Genomic DNA, 21,137 nt, shown 5'->3' with positions numbered 1-21,137 from the left:
AAGAAAGCAAAGCCATAAATCAACGTTGGAATTGCTTTTTCTTTCCCAGACTAGAAATGACAATGTTAGCAGAGTAAAACCCCTGTTTGTAGAAGTACTCAAAGTACACCTACAATCCCAACATTCTCATCACCTCTGATATACAACAGTATATCTTTCCTTTTTTTCCTTTTTTTAAGCGTCAGAATTTATGATCTTAAATCTTCACAAAGCAATACTGAGATTTTGCAGTGATTGGTTTGCAACCATTTGATATAAGAAAACATGATTAAAGATGATGATGATGGAACACCTCCACAGAACAACTCCCTCAGTACTCAAATTATCTGGAGATCTAGAAAATAGTCCATTCTACCTGCCACCATCCTAAAAAAACCCAATTCATCTGAAGGCGGCAATAACTAGCTGAACACAAGCCTCTTTAGACAGTGTAAATATTAAACCTGGATTCAAGAGCACAAAAAAAAAATACAAGTGCTGTTTTTCATGACCTTTGCAACTTATTAGTAATCTACTTTATCAAGTGGTTCCGGATGGATGTGTATTGAATGTCACTGCTCCAGCACCACCCTCAGGAGGCTTTAGTTTGGTGATGTGCTTTTTTTTCTGTACTTTCCAACACTTTGGAATACATAATTTTATTTATAACACGTAATTATTTTAGAATCAGCAATGAGATTTTACTGCAGGTACATTATTTGTTTCTGAAAACTTATCTTCACCAGAAAGAGTATGACAGCAAAATGTATGCTGGAAGGAAGCCCTTCTGCTAATTTCATCATGTTTGAGTTGTAAAAGGCAGCTAAAACAAAGGGGATGTTCCTGAAGCCCCAAAGATTTTCTTCTATTCAATGTGAGAATCTTAATGCTATTTTTTTCTCCCACGTTAAAAACAGAGCACCTTTAGTGAAGCAGGGATGAGAATTAAAGTTTTCAATGATTAGGCAATAGAGGGTATTTCAAAGGTTATGTATGGGAAAGATAATTTTCAGAATTTCTGGAGGATGGAAGGGAAAAATGCTGAATTCCCAACTTCAACTCTAAGTTTCCCCCATCCTCTCTTATGCATGCCCAGTTATTCCCAAACCGTGACTCAATAAAAGCTGATGGCAAAGCTTGGAGCATTGAACACCATAAACCGAGGGAAGTTTTTAACTTCCCTTCTCAAGGTTTGTGCAAGGTACTTGTACCTCGAAAACGATACTGACAAGAAAAAGCGAAAAATAAAACCCCAAACCCAGAAAAGCAAAGGAATCTCTGTCTCCCTGTTAACTCCATTGATAAATTATAGACTTTTTCCACAACTTAAACTGTTATGCCAGCAAAGATTCACTTTCTGAGAAAACACACACAGGATGATCACACTGGAACAAATTCAGGATATTTGGAAACAAGAGCTGGTGTGGGATCAGTTGCTTTACAGATGCCATGGAAGGTGAAGATTAAGCAGAGGTCCTCCATCAGGTGGGACAAATGCTCATGCTCTATTCTTCCTGTCAAAGAGCAGGGAGATCCTCGGGAAGAATTTCTTCCTCCTCTCTGCAAGCTCTGTCTCAGTGCAGCCACTACCACGTTCACATCTTGACTGCAGCAGAAACTGATACACAAGATACTTGGATTTCTGAGCTGTATTTGCATGTTGCTTTGAAGCAAGGTGCTTGTTTAACATCAGAGGTGTATGTGCCACAGTTTGTGAACCCTTACCTTTAACCAGGGATTTGGGAGTTGGATATGTGTTATTTCAAAACGCTATCCAGGCACGACAAGAACTTCTTAAGTTCTGATTCAGATTTAAATTTCATTTACAATTGCAAAAAAATAAGGATGAGTTTGACATATAACACACTGAAGACAAATAAAATGAAAAATCTTGATCTCAAAAGAGTTCAGTTACTTAAGGAAAATTCTGCTGAATATAGTCAACAGCTGAAGACAGGATACTCTACATCTTAAAGACTGAGTCAGAACTGACTCACCCTTCCCTCCTCTTACTATTTCTTCAGCTCCATCATACACCAGCTAAAAACCTGGGCACCTTGCCTAATTTCTAAAAAAGCAGCTAGAATTTCTCACCTTGCTTTTTTTCTCACAATTGCCATCTCCCCAAATCCCTCCTATTCCAGTCCATCAAGCTGCAACACTTCATCTTAGAGGACCAGAGCTCTGCCCTACCCAAGAGCTGTTTGCTCTGGTCCATGCCTCTCCCACACTGTCCTCACACAGAGAACCTCCAAAGCCTGCAGGGAAAGAGCCCTTCCAGTCACTACTGGGCTCTCTTCAGCAGCTCACTTCTGCACTCCTCCCTGCAAAATCCCTTACCTGGAACCCATATTAAAGAAAGAATGAGGAAATAACTGAGTATCCCTTTGCTATCAGGGCCTCCCGACCTCCCAGCTGCAGTGGATTTTGTATAGCACTGAGCACAAAAAATAGTTAAAACATTAATTTACAGCCACGGGAAAATCCACTCGTGTACTTCAGGATATTGACCTCTGAAAATCTAGCACCACCTATATAAAACTAATTGCTGTGGATAGCAACAATGTAGATTTTCAAACATTATGTTTTCCATTCTTGTCCGCCTAGTCACTTAAAATAGTTGCTGCATCTTCCTCTTTGGGTGCATTAACACTTCTGTGGTGCCACTTCTGAAGATGGCATTAAAGAACAAAACCAAAAAGCTAAATATTACATATGGTGGACCCAGTCTTATAGTCTTCCTACAAAAGGATCACTTTTTTCCTGCATATCTCACCATTCATACTTGTGAAACATCATTTAGTCTCAAACAAGTCAGGGAATTTCTAGCCTTCTGCAAGTCAGACTTGAAATTCAAGTGCAGAATTAGCACAAAAGCATTCTGCATCATTAGATAAATTCAAGCATCTTGTTCAAGTACTACTTCTAGATTTCTGGTAAGGTGAAAATAGATGATGATTCAGAATGCATAATTTCCAAAGGTACAGTTGATGGTGCCTGCAAGAATACAAGTTCTGGAGGGCAGAGATATGCATCAAATCCCACTAGAAAATTAGTCATTGTTTTTTCTCCTGTAAGTACATCCTTCTAAATTGGCCTGTGACATTGAATTGAGAGACCAGGGTCTGGAGTCTGCTATGAAACAGCAAGTACTGAATAAATTTTTTAGCACATTCTCAATAACTTCTCTCAATTGTGAGATTTCCTTGCAGGGCTTCTATTAATCTCCTCCTAATATTCTCATGCAAGATTTAGCAAGTAAACACTGAATAAATGTGCTTTGGAACTGTATGAATAATTTCCTAGAGTACTACAGAACACGAAGGCACAAAGTATTTTGTGAGAGTAGTTTTGCTTTCCCAAACAAATTAAACCTCTCTGAATTGATGACGTAAATAATTCAGCATTATTCCATTTACTAAATTAGGAACAAGTGAGGCAGAGTGTTCATCTTTAGGAAAGCAGTGTGTTTTGCAACAGAGAGATGATCCCAGTAATAAAGAAGTCTCATAGAACACCTCCAATTCACGCATTGCATTTGTCTGAAAATGTTGTTCCTGTCAAAAGGAAAAAAATTTCTCACCTGTATTTTTCATTATTCATTGACTGATCTTTTTAAATGCAGTAACAGTAAGTCAGACAGGGCCTCCTAAGCCTTTCACTGCTTTGAAAACCTCCTGCTTTCCTAAAGTCATTTAACTGACACATCAGTTCCAGGAGGCAGTTTATGAACAGAAGCTGCACAGCAGATACAACAGTGTGTGCATGTCATAACCTTGCTCACAGGCCCCTACTGAAGACAACCTTCTAAAAAATTAAGGATCAATAAAATCCTCCAAAGAAAACTGTGTTTTCATCTGAAAAAGTAGAGGATGCTACACAGTATAAAACGTCCACTGGGTAGTGGTCATTAAGTGCTTGTACCCCAAGACTGCAGAGACAGAAAAAGGTAAATGTTAAAAAAGAAAGTAGGTGCAAGTCAACAATAAACAAGAACAGCACCCAAAAATACATTTGCTTTGATATGACCATCTGGCTTTAAAAACCTCACAAAATGGACAGGCTTGTATTGCCTAAGAAAATAACAGAAATAGCACAGGAACTCCAAAATGAAGGAGAATTTTGCAGCAGGAATGTGATGGTTAGCAAAGTCCTACTGTGCCTCCTGTGCTGCAGTATCATCACGTGCTTGTCTTTGCTACGAGGTGTAGCTCGTGTGGGTGGGGGTGCCTTCAAACATAAATTACCAATAAACACGCATTGTATTTAATGTCAGGGAATTAATTGAGCTTTCCGGAATGAAAGCCTTTTGGCACAAAAATGATAAACCAAGGTTGACCTACCTGAATGGGTCCCACTGACATCAGCAGGTTTTTCAGTTGGACATCAGTAGTTGATGAAGAAAGCCCTTCAACTGACACAATACAGGGCTGAGGTTTGCACTCCACCACTCGCAGGTTCTGTTTATTTGGCATCAAGCGTCCTCGGCCCATCTGGCCTGCTACTCCTCTGCCTCTGCCATGCATAATGACCTGCCAACAACAAAAGTAACAGTATTTTGATTTACTTACCCACTGACTCTGCTTACTGCACTTGACAGAGGATATAAAAGTTGGCTATTTACTCGAAGATTTTACGTTGATTTAAAACAGCTTGTTGCTGTTTGCTGATTTGAAAGGCCGCTTATTAACATATACAAACCTCTTTTAGCAGGATAACAAGTTATATGTTGAGTTATATATACTGCATTCATCCTAGAAGCCTCAGCTCTAGCACAGATTGAGCAGTGGAAGACCTCAGGCAAAAATATATAACTTAGTTTTCAACACTGATCACATCAGCAGCATGTGTTCAGCTCCCATATTTTGAATCTGGACAAAAAAATCCAACAGGTGATCCCTCTCCTTTTTCTATTCTTTACCTGCAGTTAAATTTAATGTATTCACAGGATCAGCAAACTGCTTGAAGCACCTTCAATCTCTACTGCTACCAACTCTTGGTCTGTTACCAGAACGGAGTTTTATTTGCATATGGCTAAATAACTTTAAAGTAACTTTTTTCAAAGTTCCTCTCCCCTGTACTCTGGAGCAGGAAATGCATGGATTTGATTCTTGCAAATTAAATATTGAACAGTTGGAGAGAGGAAAAATAACAATGAAACAGAGTAACAAACATTAAACAAAGTTAACACTTAACACTGAGTCAACATTCAACAGAGTTTCTTGATTCCCACTTGGAAACCCTATGATGGGTAATAACTTTTCACACCCTTCCACATCAGCAATGAAACTTTATCCTTACATGAAGCAGGGAGATTATGGCCAACAGTTCAAATCCAAGAACTAACTTAAAAACCGAAATGCCAGCCACTTCCAAGGAGTGTGCCAGCTTGCAAACGCAGAGAAGGCACACGCTGCTGACACCCTGACCCTTCCTGCCTCCTACCAGTGCACGATCGGTGCAAAAACCAAGTTACAAGACCACCAACTGTTTTGAGCGATACCAACTTTGGGGATCCAGCAGAGAGCATCCTGAAACAGTTACTGTGTGCTCCTGCATATGCAGGAAACAGCCAAAATAAAAACTTAAGCACAATTTCAAAAAACCACTTGGTTTTAAAGCCAGAAAGCACGTTGGATATCTATCATCTCCTCCAGTAGCTGTCTCAGGACACATGCACTTCCCCCGGGAGTGCTGAGCCGGCCAGAACGTCAGCAGATGAAGCAACCTGCAGGCACTGCCAGTCTGTGCTGGGTACAAACAAGTCTCTCTAGATTAAAAGCTTTATATGCAATTATGCATCTCGTGGGTCATGCAGCCCTGCGCTAGCAATTGACAAACAGAATGCTGGTTATTTATAGAGCAACACAGCTAGACAGTGAAACTTCTAGCAGCAATATGCATCTAAAAATCACCTTTTTAGCTTGATGGATTCCCTGGATGTTTTTGACTCCTTGAGGAGCTGGTGAATGGATCTGTGCCTGCTGCTGCTGTTGGTGCTGCTGCATTCCCTTTGTCAATGTGACCTTCCGCACTGGCTGCTGTTTCGGCTCCGGGGGTTGTTGAGGCCGCTGGGGTTGGCCCTCTGGGTGAAAAAAGCCAGCATCCTCTCCCCCCTGCTGAAATCAACAACACAACAGCAGCTCAGTGTCCAGGCACTGCACACCCTCGCCCTGAGCAGCCTCCTGCCACCTTCCAGCTCACTCAGAGAGTATCCAGGGCTTTGCCTGCTAAAGCAAACTGGGGGCCGTGGCAGGCGCGTGCCAAGGCTCAGCCTGGAAATTAACACTTCACCCTAAGATAAATCCATGCTAACTGAAGAACAGTTTCCTTTGCTCAGGCTTTATCATAATTACAATGGTCAATCATGTCTTTTCATATACAAAGCAACAAGATGTTTTCAGTTCTCTTTCCAAATCATTCTTCCTTTCAGGTTACATGTGAACTATGGTGTGTGTTATTTATTACTTTTTTTTTTTAACATAGAGACATACACACTGCAGAAGAAGGAGCAAAGAACTGTGGAGGCTGGAAAAGTCAGGCAACTGCTCTGCTCATATTTAAACCTCCAACCTTCCTTTAGTTAAAAACTGGCATTTATTTTGAAGTGCATACTCATTCTGCCAACTTCTCCACCAGCAGCTTTTTAAGCAGTCCCCCCCTTGGACACTATCTGTACTTGGAACAGTTCCTCAAGGTGTTTTTTTGTTCACCTTATAAAGCTCTTAATATATATATATTTGTAATCATAAGCAAGGTGAAACACCATCTCAGGGTCTTTGTCTTTGACTAAGTCCCTAGCCAACCTCTGGTAATCCTGCAAAAGCTCTCAAATAGAAGGCATGTCTGAGGGAAAGAAGTAAAATATTATGAAATTACCTTTACTTACAGAGGGTTTTCTTTTCCCTTTCCCTAAATATTCACAAGCCAAAACTCCTTTTGCATCTGTAACATGTCACGAACCAGAGGTTTTCATGCTAACTGGCACATTTCTTGTGGGTAAGGAGACAAAACACAAGGGTGCAGAAGGAACACATTTATGGTCTAATAGCAAGATTATCTTTACTGAGAATACAAATTAGTATCGCTCTGCATTAAAGAAAAGCAAAAGAAACACTTAGTGAGGACTGGTTACTAAGCCTCAGCTAAGATTTGATAAGAAATAGTCTGTGGTATGTAAGCCAGTCTCATGTTTGCAAGTTCAGTAGTTCACAATTTACACCTCTAAATTAAGGCCTCTGCATTATAAAGTATATGCAGGCTACAAGTTCTCGAGTACTTAAATCCCAGACAAATGAGATTCAAACCTCCTTGCACTACACCTCAAAAGCACAATCTGTCACAGGGAAAATCCTAAAGCTCATCATGGCATTTGCCCACAGTGTCCAAAACGAGAAAGCAACAGAAATCTGTATCTGTCTTTTCCACCTCTAATCAAAACCAGGTTTTTTTCTCTGCTGAACTGAATGGCCCAAAGTCTTCATGGAAAACTTTATATGTAAACCTTTGAGAGTAGCATTTAGTGAGAAATTATAAAGCTTTCCCTTCAGTTCTCTTTAATTTGTATTCAAAAGTACAAAAGCAAGAGCACTCCTGAAAAACCCAAACATATGCACAAAACCTTACCAGGTAAACAGCATTAAATCCTCCTCATTTTAGTATTACTTCTGATATCAGCATCACCATAAGCCCTATGCCTTGATCAGATAATTTCTTTTATTCAAACCTACAGCAGCTGGAAGATGATTAAACTAAAAAGAACAAAAAAAATTCTAGGAGGAATTTAAATGCAATAACTGGGATTTAAAATCTAATCTCTGCTAAATGCCTGCTGTGAGAACCATAAATATTTGCAACCATTTCTTTCCAAACCAAAAAACGATCCCAGCACATCGGAAGAGCATCTGAGAGCAAAGCCCTCAGGTACAAAACACATCGAACATGCTCATTACTGAAACTTCAAAAGCAAACAATCATTTCACATAAAAGTCTAGGATGGCCAACAACAACCCAATATTTAACTACCAAGCTCAATTATCACCAAATAAAACGGTATAAACTGAACACAGAACTATAACAGAGTCAAAGGCATTAGCACACAACATTGGTTTGCACTGATGAAAAATCTGATGGGGTCTATTCCCTGCTGGGGTCTCAAATGCCACCACTGGAGTTTGCTGCTACCACAATGCTTCTGGCAAGAGTCTGAAAAGGTGAAAGCTGTGGACTTTTTAATGAATTGATACATTTCAGAAATAAGAAAACCTACAGAAAACAATAAAGAAAGGGGATGGAACAAGCTTTGCTTGTTCCTGCAAAAAGAAGGAAAGGAAACTGGATCAACCCCTCTCTTCCCATTACTGCTCTGAACGTTTACTGGTTTTGAGACAACTTGAAGAGGGCAAGCAGACATGAAACTGCAGCACTGCTTCTCAAGAGAGGTCCATGAGCCAGCAATGTGGTGCTCAAGGCCTAACAGAGCTGAGCATGTCAGCAAGACATTAGTTCCTGCTACAGGCAGCCTGGCTTCAACTGAAGATAAAACCTGGTGGTTTTCTTAAGAAAATAAAAACAAAACATGACTGCTAACTGACATGTGCCAACAGGTAAAACAACACAGAAGATGCATTTTAGCAGCAATTCCTTTTTCACTGCTTAAAGACATGACAGTGCAAGGACAAACGCTTGTCTGAGCCAAAATGAGCAACCTATGTAGTACCAAATTACTCTCACCACCACCATCATCCTTTAAACTACTGTCCAAGACAACAACAGGTGGCTCTTCTAGGCACAACAATGAAGAACTAAGTTGAGCAAAACACCTGAAAAGAGCTTTTTAACATCTGGACTTAAAGCTACAAACCCTCAGAACACTACTGACAGGTCACATGCTCATAGGAGAACACTGACATTTTGGAGGAAAGGACATACAATTGTAAAGATGACTGTACATATGCTGACTCCTGATGTTCCCTCATGAGCTGTCCTATGAACTGGCACCAAAACACAAAGCAAATTACAGGTTAAGTAATTCAGGTAAGTCCACTGAAGCTGTACTGCAGCACCTACCCCAAATGCCATCTAAATCACAGAAGCTAAATTGCTAACATCTCTTCTACTTAAAATGTCTCGGGTCTAGCTCATCTTAAATCTACTTTTGTTTTTCCTAAAGACAATTTCTGTACTGTTAATTTTTCACCAGCTTACATCACTGCCCTCCTCACACTTAAATATGCAGCAACAGAGGGAGGTATTAAAATTTTAAGCCTTCTCATGTCAAAATACATTTTTATCTGTTTTCCTTCCTATAGTATTTTACAATGTACAGGGCTGCAGTAAATTTTTCAGAGATTCATCTATTCATCATCATGGCCTGTCTCATCTAATTTGATGTACAAAATGCTGACCCTGGGTACAATGCCTTAAGAGTCCACCACAGATACCTAGGATTGATTGATACAAGCTCTGATTTTATACTTCAAATTTCCTCTAAAGTCCTGTGCAGAAAAGGAATTTCCATTCTTTGTCTGCAAACCAACGAAGGAAGAGTATTTTTCTCTTATTGTCTACTCCTTAATTTCTAGATTATAAATCATCCTGACTTTCGAGCTCTGAATTTCCAAGTTTTAAAAAAGGTCTGCCTTCCTAAGATCTTGCCAGGAAAGAGTTCTCTTGAAACAAACTTTCCATTATTCAATTAAAGCTGGAGTAATGAAAATGCCTTTTTTTTAAGTTGCAGGAGTTCTGTTCAGGGGCAAGTATAAAAAGTATCTTTCAAATTTCAAGTAGTGAAAGATTGCATGCAGTGCCAAAATAATTTCAAAAACTGTGTGTATATAAACTAAGCTCAACAGAGGTAAAAGGATTTGATTTACATGGTGAATGTTTTTCAAACCTCTGCTCTGAAGAATCTGCAGTTTGACCTGAAACTAGACTAACAAAAAGAACTGATGCCATTCAATGGCCATGACTTTTAGAACCAATTCACTGATATCTATCAAAGCTGTTTTTCATCAGCCTCTCACTATACAGATCTATATATAGTCAGTGCTGTGTTTTGAGCAACATTGAAAGAATTCTGTCAAATATGAGATCACAAATTCTAAAAGCAGAATTTTATGAAGGACTGCTTGAATTTAGCAAGCTGGAGCTCTCTGTCATAATCATTATGACAGTTTTATGACGAAGATGAAGTTTATTTGCCACCAACATTAGCAGGACAAATTTATTTATAACAAATGCTTTAAAATGTACTGATAAAAACGCCTATTGATACTGTCAGAGCTGCTTGCAATTTGACAGATCAAATCTTATTTTCATTCTTAAACCCCATGAAGGAATGGTATCACCAACTTGCATTCTGTAGTGAGCAAATTGATTAATCCCCCTCTATAGAAATCTCAACTCTTGATTACACCTATCAGACGTTAAGCAGCATTATTCTAGAGTGACAACACTTGACAAATTCCCAAACCATTTTTCTCAGCCTTTGTGGCCCTGCTAGCTTGTATTAACCCTGATGAAAAATTAATTTTCCTTATCTTCTGTTAAACCCCAAAATCCAAATCCACCAAACTGGCAACTCTTTCTGTAAAGGTATTATGAAAACCTCTAAAAGATTAATTGCATGTCTTCAGGTGACATTAAATTAATTTCTGTACTCGTGACAGACATTTGATACTCCGTACTGAGAGGACAGATAACATTGTCAGGATACACAGAAGGACAGTGCTGCAGTGTCCCAGGGCAGCCTCTTATGAATTCTCCTTTCGATAAGGCCATACTTCACTGTCATTGGCACTGTTAGTGATCTTGCAGCCCACAGACCTCACTGCACAGGTTTCTATTAACTACCACAATGCTGTGTCTATCCATGTAATCTTTGTAAAGCTAATTCAAAATCATCCAATAGCAAAGGGATGCGCATGCTGGATAAGGCACTTAAAAGGAATAAATAAACTCTGGTTGATTTGTGTAAAATATCACAGAAAAGCAAAATGTTGTGATCTTTTTTTGAGCTGCATTACAACTCAAATTCTCTGCAACACGATGAAGACTTAAATCTTGCAGGGAAATCTCAGTCCAAAACGGTACTGTAATTGATTTCTTGTAAGAAAGAAGAAACCCCTCATCTGTTACCAGTTTAAGGCAGTATTTCTAGAAATTAGTACCTTTAAAGTATCACAGTAGCTGGGCAAGGAAAACATCCTTTAGGTTATTAAATTCATCTTTACTTTCAGGGCAAGAGAAATTACTACTCGTCAGGTATAAAGGTTTTCATAGGTAAACTTGTATTATACTGATACTGTAACTAACTGTAGTAAAAAGACAGAAATCTACACAGACAGCTGTGAACCCCATGTAACAAAGAAATGTAAAGCAAAAACCACACAGAAAAACAGATTTTCATCTAATACATACAAGTATTTTTTCACTACAATTAGCAGAAATGCATATTAAAGGCAAACCCTAATAACGAGCTATTTCTCTCTGACTGGTGCTCCAAATGCTTTACCACTTTGATACAGCTGGCTGACAGACTGGGGAGCTGGGAATAGGAAGCCTAATCACTTGCCAAATATCCCACACCCGAGTGACATGACCAAGCACTGTTTCTGAACAGTTGACGATCTGTTTTCAATCTGTCAAATGCCAAAGAGAAACACCTGGAGGCCTTCTTTTAGGCCTTCTAGACCTTTAAAAGGTTCTTTTTTTTTTTTATTTTAAGAATAGCAGTAGTTAAGAAAACTGCTCTCCCACCAGGACAGAAAATGCCACTCTATCAACAGACAACGCATCATTAACAACTGGTTTAAGATATATTAATGGTCTAGCTTTGACTCAAAGTACACATAGTAATAAGCTACATCAGACAACAAAAGTGATGAAACAGCCAAATCATTCCCAGTTCACACCAGAGAAAAACTACACTTCTGATGCTGGTCAGTGATTTAGGGCCTAAAATTTTTGTATAGGCTGAATTTAACCCAAGCAAGAGCACACAGACTAAGCAATAAGTAAATAAATAAAATGCAGAAACAATTCCCTTCGTGTGATAAAGACACTGCTACACTGCTTTGGTGAGCCATGATGTGATGAGTATCTTCTATGCCTAATGGTGTATGAAAAGTCAGAACTGCAAGAAGAAAATGTCTCGTAGAAAAAAGCAGCTAATTCCATTTAATCCTATGTACTAACACAACTCTTAACTGAAGTATCTCCTCATCTGCCTGAAAGGAGAACTAAGGCATGGAAAAGGACTGGCCAAACAGAGTCCCAGCCATACCCATGCTGCATGAAGTTTCACTGGGAGTGACAAAAGCACAGCTTGAATCACATTGAATCAGTGTTGAATAACAACTACATGGTTTTTAATACAACCACCCACCAGCTTATTATGGAAAAAATAAAAAAAAAAAACCTATGTGTCAAAGCTACAGCAAAATCAAGCTTCTGGAATGAACATACTCTCAGAAATACCTTCATTTTTATGTGTCTGCAAAATACGTAACGCATATAAACAATGTTTTGAGCAAACGTGCCTGGTTTGCTTTTCAGTTGGCAGCTTGAGAGGTTTATTTGTACAGTGAATTTTAGCAAAGACTGGACATGCAGAGAATCACCAAGAGAAAAAGCTCCTGTTGGAAAATCTCAGTGATTCAAAACTTCTGATGGCCCAAAGCTCCTGGAGGAACACTTCCCAGCGGGACACCAGCTACGGCACAGAAAGCCAGCACTGGATATCAAAGACCTGTACAACTAGAACTTCCCTTCTTATGCCATGTCTGGTCTTTCTAGTTCATGTTCCTTAACCTTAAAATTACTGGCAAGTCAAATCCCTCTTGTGTCCTGCCTGAAGCTCCTGGTAAGTCTTCATAAAGACAACCCCCATTCCCTCCCTCCCTCCCCAAACACTCCTGACTCAAGAGCCAAATCTCCACGCCAAAGGTCTAGTCCAAGTGGTCCAGCCTTTTAAGAGAGGGATGTGACTTCCCAGACTACTTAACTGTACAAATCTGCAAGCTTGCCTCCCTAGTTAAGAGACTGCAATTTCATATGAAAACTGACTCTCCCTCTGCAAAGCACTTTAGTGGTGTCACAGCTGTCTTTATCAGGAAACTGAGCTCCAAGATACTCTGTAACACCAACATTGCAGAATTTATATCTGTACACTGTAACATTTACTACGGCAGAGAAACTCTCCTTTGAGACTTAACAAGAGTGACAAGTAACAAACGTTCTGCTTTCTAGATGTTCAGGAGCAAGCTGCACTCTTCTTCAACATACAATTTAAAAGTCTCCTGAGGAAAAGGAGAAACCTGTTCTGCAGTCTACAATAGAAAATACTTTACTGCACTTTAGATCCAAGCTACCCATAGCAAAATCAAATTCAGTTTAGGTAAAGATCTCTTCCCCCTTTCAACCATTTTATTGGAAGCGCATAAAATGTATTATCTGTATCTGGTTTGGTTGTCACCTTAAGTCTCACTTGCTAAGTGTGTCCACACACCCCCTTAATATTTCCTTTTCCCAGTAACTAAATATGCCCTAAGAGTACAGCACAGCCCACCTCCTGACCCCCAATCCATTAAATATCTCAATAGGGACCATCCTCACTGAAGGTCTGGGGGACAGGGTTTATTCTCATTTTCAAATGTTCTTGCCATGGGCAGGGACACGTTCCACTAGACCAGGTTGGTCAAAGCCCCAGCCAACCTGGCCTTCAACACTTCCAGGGATGGGGCACCCACAGCTTCTCTGGGGACCCTGTTCCATTTCCTCACCACGCTCATAGGAGACAATTTCTTCCTAATATCCAATATAAATCTACCCTTCTTCGATGTGAAGTCATTCCCCCTTGTCCTATCACTCCATGCCCTTGTAAAAAGTCCCTCTTCAGCTCTCTTGTAGCCCCTTTAGGAACTGGAAGGTTCTATAAGGTCTCCTCGGAGCCTTCTCTTATCCAGGCTGAACAGCTCCAACTTTCTCAGTCTGTCATCAGAGGGGAGGTGCTCCAGTGCCCTTACCAACTTTGTGGCTCCTGGACACATTTCAACAGTTTCTTACAATTAAGAAATGAATGTCCATTTGTGAAATATTTCCAGAGCGAAATCTTGCAGGCTGTGGCAGACAGAGTCCTTCTTCAACAGCATTTACGTTAGTCAGAGGTCTTGCCCATTTTGCCATGGTACCTGGGCATAGATATGGTTTCTGCAGCTCTCTCAGCCCACTCCTAGGTGGGCATTATCCATGCCTCCTTCAAACAAGTGGGATACAAATAAACACCAGTGCCATTCTCCCGTTTCTTAAAAAGTTATGGAACCATACAGAGCAGGGGTTCCTTTGTCAAGGGTTGGGGAAAGGGCTCCCTCACAAACTTCTCACACAAATGTCACAATTCTCAGTGTTTACAATTCCTGACATTTAGATGAAAGGGGCTAAAAAGAGCTTTCGAGTCAAATATTTTTAATTAAATTCGAACACATACATGCAAGTAGAAACAAATACAAACATTAAGCAAAGTTGGTTGATAAGGTTACATTATCAAACAAGAATCATCTCAATCAGTATCTTTTTTCCATATTTAGAACTCCATATTCATCTCACTTCTCAGTTACTTCAAATACGAACGAAGTTGTCCATCTTCCATTTCCATTTTGTTTCTGCAATCCAAGGACGTTTTTTGTGACAGGCTTTTCAAACAAAAGAACTTGCCAGCTCTTTTTTCAAGCTCTTCATATGAAGCATTTCAGGTTTTCAGGAATTAGGATCACTTATAAGATACTGCTTGTAATGCAACAGGGAACACCAAGATTTTTATGTATTTTTATGTAGAAATGTGTTTATGAAAAAACCCTCATTATGAAGCCTTCCACAGAGACAAAGATTGGTGTGTTCTTGGTGCAGCATAAGAACCAGCATTTTCAGGCCTTTGGGACAGACACACAGCTCTCTGAGCATGGCAGGACATTTTCTGGCTAGAGAGAAATCATCCAACAACAACATAAGATGACAATGATACAGAGTTTAAGCTATTGTAGTTTCCCACAGAACCTCCAATTAAACAGAAAACATGTTCAGCATGTATTTGATACGATTGTAAGATATCTAAGGTTATAGCTGGTACAAACCTGTTCTTCCAGGACTAAAACAACTCTGGATATACTGACGTAAGGAATTCAATTGCATTTGGTACTAGAACTATGAACAGAAAGATTGATCACAGAGCACTCAAAGAGCACCACAAACAGCCAAAGTGTTAGAAAACATGACTCATCAAGAGAGAATGAAAGATATGAGAGCTCAGAAACAGTTAAGATATCTTTAAGAAGAGAGACAGGCACAAAGAGATAGAAATTCTTCCCCATGTCTCTTCAAGTATAATACAAATAGTCAGATTCAAAATTACAGCAAGAAAATGTGATTTGGCCACTAAGAAAATTCTCCTAAATATACACATGTGATACTGGAATAGATGACCTAGGAAATCTGCAATAATGAGATCTCAGAAAAAGGTTGGACAAATCTGTCAGGAATATTACTGAGTTCACCCCCCCGCCCCCTTCAAGACAAATTATTTCAACAATCTTTTCACCCTTATTTTCTATAATTTTATGATCAAATTTTGAAGTGATTTATTAGAGTGTTTCTTTCCTACACTCTCATTGACTTTATACTTACAAGTAACTTTACCATTGACTTCAGGCTCCTCAGCAAGCCAGGCAAGTCTCAGATGTTTTATTAGTAAAATTTACAAGTATGAATACTCAGTGAATACACTGAGCTCTTGTATCTGAAAAGGACAGCTCTGAGGAAATGCCACACAAAACAAAGCACACAGGATCCATCAAAAGCTATCTGGGCCTCCTTGGAAAAAATAAAACCAAGAACAAAACCAAAAACAAACCAACAAAAAATCCCTAAAATCCCCCCAAACCACCCCCCCCCCCCCCAAAAAAAAAGCCCCAATCCAAAACCAAACCAGCAGCAAAAAAACTCCAAGTCCATGTGATAAAACACTGTCTCATTTTCCAGGAACATAACATTTAAAGGCGTAATTAAAATGGAAAAATATTCACTTTACTGCCATTCCTGCATAATTTATATGTATATTAAAGAGCGATGGGAAAATCAGTATTGGGGGGAGGTGAAGGGTGGGATTTGTTTTAAAAAAAAAAAAGTATCAACAGACAAAATCATTACTGACAGTACCTAACATGTCACCTTGATACACAGACTTAGCCTAACATACTGGAAATGCTGAATCATTTTCTACTTTCATTTTCCTGAAGCATAAGAAGTCATAAATTAAGGCATCTTATGCATCAGGAAAACTGAACAAGTTAAAATATTCCTGGAATTTACATGGCAATTCTTACAATTCCAAAAGTAAAATCCTCTCACAAGAGAATATTATGGAAATAGATGAAAGACCATTTTCTCTTCTAAGGACCCAAGGGGTATTTCTACCTGAAGGTCAGAGATCTTCGGCAGCACTGCTGTGCCCAGCAACACAAATAGACAAAACTCAGCTTGGTAAACTTGAGCCTGCCCTCAAGAGAAGAAGCCATTCTCTTCTGACAGTATCTGTACTCCAGAGGTCTCACCAACACACCATACTCCTTAACTGGTACACAAAAAACATCACCAGCAACACAGAACCACTGAATCCTGGTTCTACAGATGGTCCCTCTAAATTAGTAAAAGTCCTTGTTACCAGTTTCTGGTTTAGGCCAATTTGGTCTAGAGTTAGTACAGTTCTGGACTCGAGCAGCTCCTTCAGCTAAGAGCTCTCCAGCGGTGCTGTGCATGGCTGCAACAGGAGGGACTTGCCAGGCCTTCACTTGAACCCAGTGAGCTTCAAAACAGAACCTGCACTGCGTCTAATCGTGAGCCCCCTCACTTGTACAACTGTATTCAAACCACCTCTGCACAAAAGGGCCCAAGAAAGGAAAATGCTATGGAGAGCAAGGGCAGGGATGCTTAGCTGCAGGACAGAGCCCGTGCACACAGGTAAGGGATGCAAGCAACCACTTTGCCAAAGGCAGGGAATTAGAGGAAGCACTACTACATGCCAAGGAGAATGGCTAGGGAAAATAAGATTTGGCTTTTGCTTTATATTTAGTGCTCAGGCAAAAGTTGCAAAAATAAATAAATCATGTGGCAGGACTAAAGCAGTGGAAACGAAGTATTATCTCCAGTCGTGCTAGTATTCGGAGTCCAAGCACCTTTTAACTCTTTTTTTAAATCCTGTCAAAAATGGACTAGAAGATTGTCTGCCCTGCTGCTCAGTGTTTATTTTTTACCTTGTGTGGTCAAATAAAGTCACAGATTCAGCTTGTCACTAACTGATTAAAAATTAATCAACTATCTTGATCAGTGTTAACAGCTGATTGCAATGTTTGCTTTCGCTCTCCACAGTTGGAAGGAAACTTAAAATGCCCATGGCAACATGAAAACTGACAAAGGCTACATGTAAAGAACCTGCTTCACCTTGCTGAAACCTCAGTATCTGAAAGTTGAGGAGGACAGAGTAAATCTGCTTCTGTGCACAATAAAAGAGGAGTTACACATGCATTTAATGAAGCTCATTACTCTTGCTTACCATGAGACTTATCTGAAACAAATAACTTATGGTCTTCTGTAACAGAGCACTGTGATAAAACTATTTCATTGTGAATGCTACTGTGGGCATTGATAACTATTTGTTACGAGGAGCTGCATACAGTTGTGATTGGCATTGTTTTGTTCCACCACACAATAAAAGAAGTTGGGCATGATTCCTTTATTCACTTCTGCATTAATCACAAACCTGTCATACCTCTTGCAGGCCACTGGGATTCCTGCAGACATACTTATATATAAATATTTTTAGCTCAACAGAATTAACTTCTTTCAGCTTTCTGTACTTTATTCTTCTGTACTTAAGTTACCATGTCTGAGGAATTAGAGCTGACAACAACCTGACGTGCAGGATGTCTATGTAGTCAATAATGCCCTGTATGTTAATATTTGGAAAGACCACACAGTCATCATGCAATTCACAGTTCTGAGTATAAAAGTTTTATGAGCTGTAGAAAAAAGTTAATAAAAAGTAATTAAGATTCTGGCATTTCAACTTCCTCCCCATTTCTACAGAGTACAGCCTACCCTCCAAGCCCTTGTTCAGTCCATTACACACTGTTTTGTTTTCCCAAATAATGCTACAAATAATTTAAAAGCATTCTTCCAGAAAAACACCTCCAATGTGCTGCTACATCACATCGTTCTTTCCTCCTCAGCATAAACCCAAGGACAGACTTCACTCACTGACAACATGATCTCAATATGTCCCCTCATCTTAGTTTCTTTAGAGCCCTAACAAATTAACTTGTCTTTTCATTAAGACAGAAGAAATTTGATCAAGAGACTTTCTAACCAAAACCCCAGATTTTAAATAGTCACACTGTCCTCAAGACGATCATTGTGAGTCCTCCCACACTAGTGCTCAAGGGACATACTGCAGATAAAAGACCCCTCATCAAGAGATAAGGAAATCTCATTTAGATGCAGAAGTGAAATGGTAATGTTTTAAACCCAGCCTCTAACAGAAAACATCCCCCTCCAACATACTGCTAAAATTAGTTTCATAACATGCTTCCCATGAAAATAAAAAGAATCTTCCCTTGAGTACAGAATCACACACATCTGCACACAACTAAGTTAGGTGGCTTCACCTACCAAATAAGAAGGTCCTTTTTAACCAAACCTTAATTAAATACAGCCACTCAAATCCCTTTCTCTGAGCAATTATCAGACCTATCAGCCTTAAGCAAAAGGAACTCAACTGAGCTTTCAGATTTCAGTCTCCAAGTTACAACTTAAAAGAAAGGAGTATTTCTATGTGATTTCATTGGTAACTGCCTGGCAGTATTACAGGAAACATTAATTTTGTAATAACTGCTAATAAATTACAGTTCTGAAAATATAATATATGGACTATTAGGTGTGCTAAACCTGTTACTTTCCTCACCAGCTCAGGCCCATTTTTTATTTTGGCATTACACAGAGTCAAACACACAGAAACAAACCACGAGGAGACACAGAGATGAGATGAGCCTTGTAAACTTACCCCTCCTGACAACTTAATCACCCTGACTTTGCTGCCGACATGGGGCCCATCACTACCACTGTTTGTCCGCTGCATGACAGTCCTTTTCACCCCTGGCTTCTGCTCCTGGGGCCTCGCAGGGACGGAGGCCACTCGAGCCGCCTGTGGCGTGGGCAGCGCCGCCGCAGCAGGTTTGGTCTGTAACACTTTCTGTGGTGCCTGAGGCTGACTCGCAGGAACTGTTCTAGTTTGCCTCAGCTGCTTCACTGGCTTCATCTGCTGTCCTTGGTACTGCCCATCCCCTGCGCCCTGGGGGAAATCTGTGGGTTTGGGGTGGATGTTTGCAACTACCGCGTCTTGCTTTCTAACAAGGAGTCTGTTTTTCACGTTGTGCCTGGTCTGCAAGCCGGAGTGGGGGATGTAGGGGCTGCCATTGGTGGGGAACTCGGAGGAGTCCTCCTCGTGCTGCATGTAGGACTGCTGGGAACAAGGCTGCTGCTGCTGCTGCTGCTGTGCAAGTCTCTCCAGCAACTCTCTCTTCCTGGCCCCAGCCTGCTGCTGCCGTCTCAGCTCCTTCTGCTTCAGGATCTCCTCTCTCAGGCGCTTCTGCTCTTCTATCTTCAAACGGTACAACCGAGTTTCTTCATCTTCGTCTGGATACTACAAAGGAAAATACAAATGAATTTATACAATTCTAAAAAAATGCCCAGCATGGTCAAAACAACAAGAAATTGTTTCAAATATTGTAAAGCTGTAACTCTGAAGAGCTTTTTAAATTTTCCCTGATACCAAAGCAAGGCTATTAGTGGAGTGTATCTGCTGCTAAGATTTATTTGCTATTCATTACAGACAAACAGCTCAGATCTGGTTTAGGACTCAGATATACTACTTCCTAGACAGAAAAGCTTTAATACCACTTGAGAAATCTGATCAGAATACTTAAAAAAATAATAATAATAAAAAAAAGTTTTACAAATTGGAACTAATTTAAAAGTTTCCAAAACCAATTAAACTATTAATATAATTCAAGATATCAAAATATGTTTCAAATAGAAGGTAACAATACAGAGGCAACCCACTGTCACACAGGTTTTATCTTGCTCTTTTCTGACAAAGTAACAAAAGGTAGGGTGGTAAATGACCTGAAAGGCCCTGATTAGAACTATTGATTTTTCTCACAGAATTTTCAGCCTGATCTCAAACTCATTTGTCACACAATAATTGGTTATAATGAACAGCACAAGTCAATCTCTCTGACCTTGAACTCATGCACTCTCTTCAGAATCAAAATGTTGCCAAATGCAGTGTTGGAATATTAATGGTATATAGAGAAAGCCTTTAATATTCCAGCCCTGGGCCCCTCTGAAAGTACTGCACACCATCAAATAACCTTTCTAAAGATTCCTCAACTCTGGCAGAACAGGTTCTTATGAAAAGCTGTATAAAAATGGACAAGAGTCAAGGAAAGGCAGATTCTCATCATCCTGGAAAAGAAATCAAATGCTTCTTGCAATAAAATCACATATTTTTTTCAATATTAGGAAACATATTTTTTAATTATATTACTTCTCTCTTTTCAACCATTTAAAATATTAAGTTAGACTTATAGAGAATGCTTACAAATGGTAATGAGTGCAACATTCTACTCAAGATGTATTAATCACCCCTAACAACAGCCTCTCCAAGTAACGATACTTCGCATGCTGGTAAATGAATGCATAGAGAGTGTTAAAATATTTCTCAAAACCTGGGAATCTGTGATGAACCTTTATGTATCTTGCAGCAACTCAGTGCAAACTGTTGTCAACACAACTGCCATTTTTTGAGCATACATGACCCAAATCTGCGACCTGAGGTTTTTGGTTTTGCTTTTTTTAATATTCAAGTGCTTTAAATCCTGGTGCACCCTAGAATCGTCCCCAACCCAAGACAAAACCCAGCAGAACAGATTCAGCCATAATATTGGTTCATGGATGTGAAAGCCCAGATTTGCACTCACAGCACCCAGATGCACAAATCCTGAATGCTTATTTCCTTCAGCTGTAGCTGCTTCTTCCCTGAACAGGTA

General features: G+C 39.7%; 1 protein-coding gene across 5 annotated transcripts in view; it reads right to left on the bottom strand.

The window, feature by feature from the left end:
- Window positions 1-21,137, bottom strand: part of RBM33 (RNA binding motif protein 33) — a 101,526-nt gene that overhangs the window by 14,505 nt on the left and 65,884 nt on the right. For 2 of the 5 annotated variants that reach the window (XM_069006399.1, XM_069006401.1), the window contains exons 15-17: window positions 19,091-19,729; window positions 5,895-6,098; window positions 4,323-4,511 (exon numbers count right to left, since the gene is read on the bottom strand). In XM_069006399.1, the coding sequence (XP_068862500.1) occupies window positions 4,323-4,511; window positions 5,895-6,098; window positions 19,091-19,729 (1,032 nt within the window). Of the gene's footprint in view, window positions 1-4,322; window positions 4,512-5,894; window positions 6,099-14,428; window positions 14,958-19,090; window positions 19,730-21,137 lie in introns of those variants that run through there. The other 3 variants (XM_069006400.1, XM_069006402.1, XM_069006403.1) reach the window with 3 other exon arrangements.

This window comes from Aphelocoma coerulescens, chromosome 2 (genome assembly GCF_041296385.1).
Source record: "Aphelocoma coerulescens isolate FSJ_1873_10779 chromosome 2, UR_Acoe_1.0, whole genome shotgun sequence".
Taxonomy (NCBI): domain Eukaryota; kingdom Metazoa; phylum Chordata; class Aves; order Passeriformes; family Corvidae; genus Aphelocoma; species Aphelocoma coerulescens.
The sequence above is the reverse complement of the archived record's forward strand: the minus strand, read 5'-3'. Positions and strand labels throughout refer to the sequence as shown.